Source organism: Triticum urartu, chromosome 4, assembly GCF_003073215.2.
Source record: "Triticum urartu cultivar G1812 chromosome 4, Tu2.1, whole genome shotgun sequence".
NCBI lineage: Eukaryota > Viridiplantae > Streptophyta > Magnoliopsida > Poales > Poaceae > Triticum > Triticum urartu.
In genome coordinates, this window is record NC_053025.1 from 114,871,742 (window position 1) to 114,874,935 (window position 3,194).

Sequence of the window (3,194 nt, forward strand, 5' to 3'; positions counted from 1 at the left end):
CAGCAAAAATCAAACGATGGTACATCCTATAAAACAAAACACCCACGAAAGTGATGAACACCACACCGAGACACTAACCCACACCAACAAACCCATCGACAGAAATTTGGCTTCGTTTTGATCAATCAAATGGAGCCGGGGCGGGAGCCCTTTTCTTCTAAAAAAACAAACCCATCGACAGCACCACATCCAGGCAGCCACAAAGCCCTTAATCCAAACCCCAATGGACCGCACCAACAGCAACACGTGATGATACACAGGAAGCATCCACCACTGCCCCTACCATGTAATCCATGGGGAGAAAGAAAAAATCGGGGAGGACACCCTCCGCAGCCGAAACAAGCCTGTGAAATATCAATCAGCACCGACAAAGGCACAAAGAAAGAAAGAAATAATAGCGAAGAAGGGAGCAAATACACGCATCAATCCATGGGGAAACACCCGCAGCAGCCGAAACAAAACTAACCCCAACGCGGCCGAATCGAAGAGCGACGACAACCGCGCCGGCCACCCTATCATAGCAGCTATCCGCAGGGAGCGGCGAGAACCTCCGCCGCCAATCACCCAGTGATCCCACCCTTGTCTTCCAGCCGCTCGTACAACCCTGCCGAAACTACAGCTGCCAACCACTTCACCCCCTCTCTGAATGAAGAATCCCCTTTGGCCAGACTCACAAGGGCCAGCGGAAAGAAGACACGACCACAAGCCAAACCACCATGAAACGAACACGCGACGCTGAACGTCGGTTCAACCGGGAGACACCCCACGCCCTCCCTGACACCCGTGTCCCACACACGCATCTCCCCCTTACAACCGGGACCAGCCAGCGAAAAAATACACATAGCGCTCCCAGGCCTCCAATTCCCAGGAGCTTAGAGTTTTTAGGGATTTTCCATTCACTCAAACCTCTTGCAATATAGGTTTTGAGTGGACATGCCACTACAATTCTGTGATTTTCCTAATACTGCCTTTTTGCAATCTTGCAAATCAAAGGTAACCCGCCCGATTCAGTGAATAAAAATCTGATTCTTCATTACGTCAAATATTTGTTATAAGCTTGAACAAGATGTGGGTTAGTATTTTCCTAAGGGTACAAGTCATGAGAAACAAACGGTAGTCCCAGAAGAGCAATATTTGCAACAAACAAACTCTAGTCAAGTAATGGCAGAGCTGTGAAACACAACACTACTTTGTCCTGCTGTCTTCTTGATCCCGGCGTCATGCATCACCTCACCCATTCTCGTCGCAGCACACCAATTCCCATTTTCTAGATAAATATTCCTGATAGTCACATACCGGTCGGATTGCTGAGGACCAAGAGCCACTAGATTTCGCCCAATCTCAGCAACAAGCTCCACATTTCCGTGGAGCTTGGAAGCACCAAGAAGCGCGCCCCACACAGAAGCATCAGGCAAAAAGGGCATCCGCTCTATCCTCTCAATGGCCTCCATGAAACGGCCAGCACGGCCTAACAGGTCCACAACACATCCATAATGGGCCATCATCGGAGTCACCTTGTATTCAGTCACCATCGTCTCGAACCAGTATAACCCAATCTCCACCAATCCTGCTCGAGCACAACCTGTCAGTAGAGCAAGAAATGTAATCTGATTTGGCAAGAACCCTCCAACTATCATCATGTTGAGCTTAACCAGTGCTTCAGTCTCTTTCCCATGATTAGCCAGTGCAGACAGCAGCGCATTCCACGTACAGACCTCCTTCTCAGATACAGCATGAAAAGCTCTCCTACAACAGTCAAGCTTCCCATACTTCCCATACATGTCGATCAACGCCGTGCCCAAGAACGCTGTGAGGTCAACCTCATGGCGAACGACATAAGCGTGAACAGCCGTCCCGACCACAAGCCCCTCAGCACCATCCAAGTTTGCACAAGCCGAGAGCACGCTGACCAACGTGGCCTCACCGAGCAGTCCCCTGTTGTCCACCAAAAATCCCCTGAAGATCTCGACAGCATCCCAGTGGCACCCATTCCTCGATAACCCAGAGATGAGCGTCGTCCATGATACCACATCCCTCACCACCATCCGCTCAAAGAACACTCTAGCCGCAGCCACGTCCCCAGCGAGACACAGCACATCAAGCATGGCGTTAGAGGAGGCGAGATCCGGGCTGGCCATTTCGTCAAACACCTTAGAAGCGTCATGCGCGAGACGGCCAGCTCGGCCATAGGAGCTGACGAGCGAGCATGCAACGAAGCGGTCGGCCGTAAGCCCGCGGCGGAGGCACTGCGCGTGGAGGGCCATGGTGGCTGGTCCGGAGGCGGAGGCGGACCTGAGGAGGGAAGGGAACGTGTGGCCGTTGGGGCGCGCGCCGGCGGCGAGCATGGTCGAGAAGAGGCGGAGGGGGCCGCATAGCGGGGTAACGGTGGAAGCGGGGAGGCGGAGGTGGGCATGGATGAGGCAGTTGTAGGGGAAGGTGGCGGCAGCGTGGGAGGTGGAGAGCGCGCCGGAGGTGAGGAGGAGGGCATGGACCTGGAGGAGGCGGCGAGGGGCGGAGAAGTGATCTTGGAGGAGGCGTTCGAGGACGGCGAAGGAGTACGGGGAGCCCGTCCACATATGCTAGCCGGAAGCCGGCGAGAGGAGGCCGGCGGCGTAGGAAGGGAAAGCCGGCGGTAAAAATCAAATCAAATCAAAGATGCATCCGTTTGGGATTTGGAGGCCAAAATCACTGTTTTCACCTTTTTTTAAACGCCAAACATGCCACACAACGCAACGCAGGTAAGTTTGGCAGTCCATAGCTTTACCCGGGGGGGGGGGGGGGGGGGGGGGGGGATTTCATAATTAATTTGCCATCCCGTACTTTGTAATTGATTTTATGACATTCTTTATTTTGAACTTTGATCTTTTGCCACTTTTCAACACAAAAACAAACTTTAAAAATAATAGACAACATAAATGAACAAAATAGAAGACTATTATACCCTTATACCTATTTGACCAAACATTACACAGGGGAAGGGATGAACTCTTGCTGCACTCCTCTCCTGAACCTTCTTGCTACTCCCTGTCGGCCCTTGTTGCTCCTCGCTAGCCCTTCTTGGCCTGTTGCCGCTGCCCCTAGTACTGCAGTCTCTCCTTCCGCCATCACTCCGCCTGCTGGTTAGGGCCGCCGCTGCAGGGGAGATGAGCGGGAGAGAGGGATGGAACGGGAGAGAGGAAGGGAGCGGGAAAGAG

General features: G+C 52.9%; 1 protein-coding gene across 1 annotated transcript; it reads right to left on the bottom strand.

The window, feature by feature from the left end:
• Nucleotides 1-1,006: 1,006 nt before the first annotated feature.
• LOC125553652 (putative pentatricopeptide repeat-containing protein At1g10330) lies at nucleotides 1,007-2,687 on the bottom strand. Its single transcript, XM_048717405.1, has one exon. The coding sequence runs from the start codon at nucleotides 2,574-2,576 to the stop codon at nucleotides 1,155-1,157; it is 1,422 nt and encodes a 473-aa protein (XP_048573362.1). The 5' UTR covers nucleotides 2,577-2,687; the 3' UTR covers nucleotides 1,007-1,154.
• Between the last annotated feature and the right edge of the window lie 507 nt (nucleotides 2,688-3,194).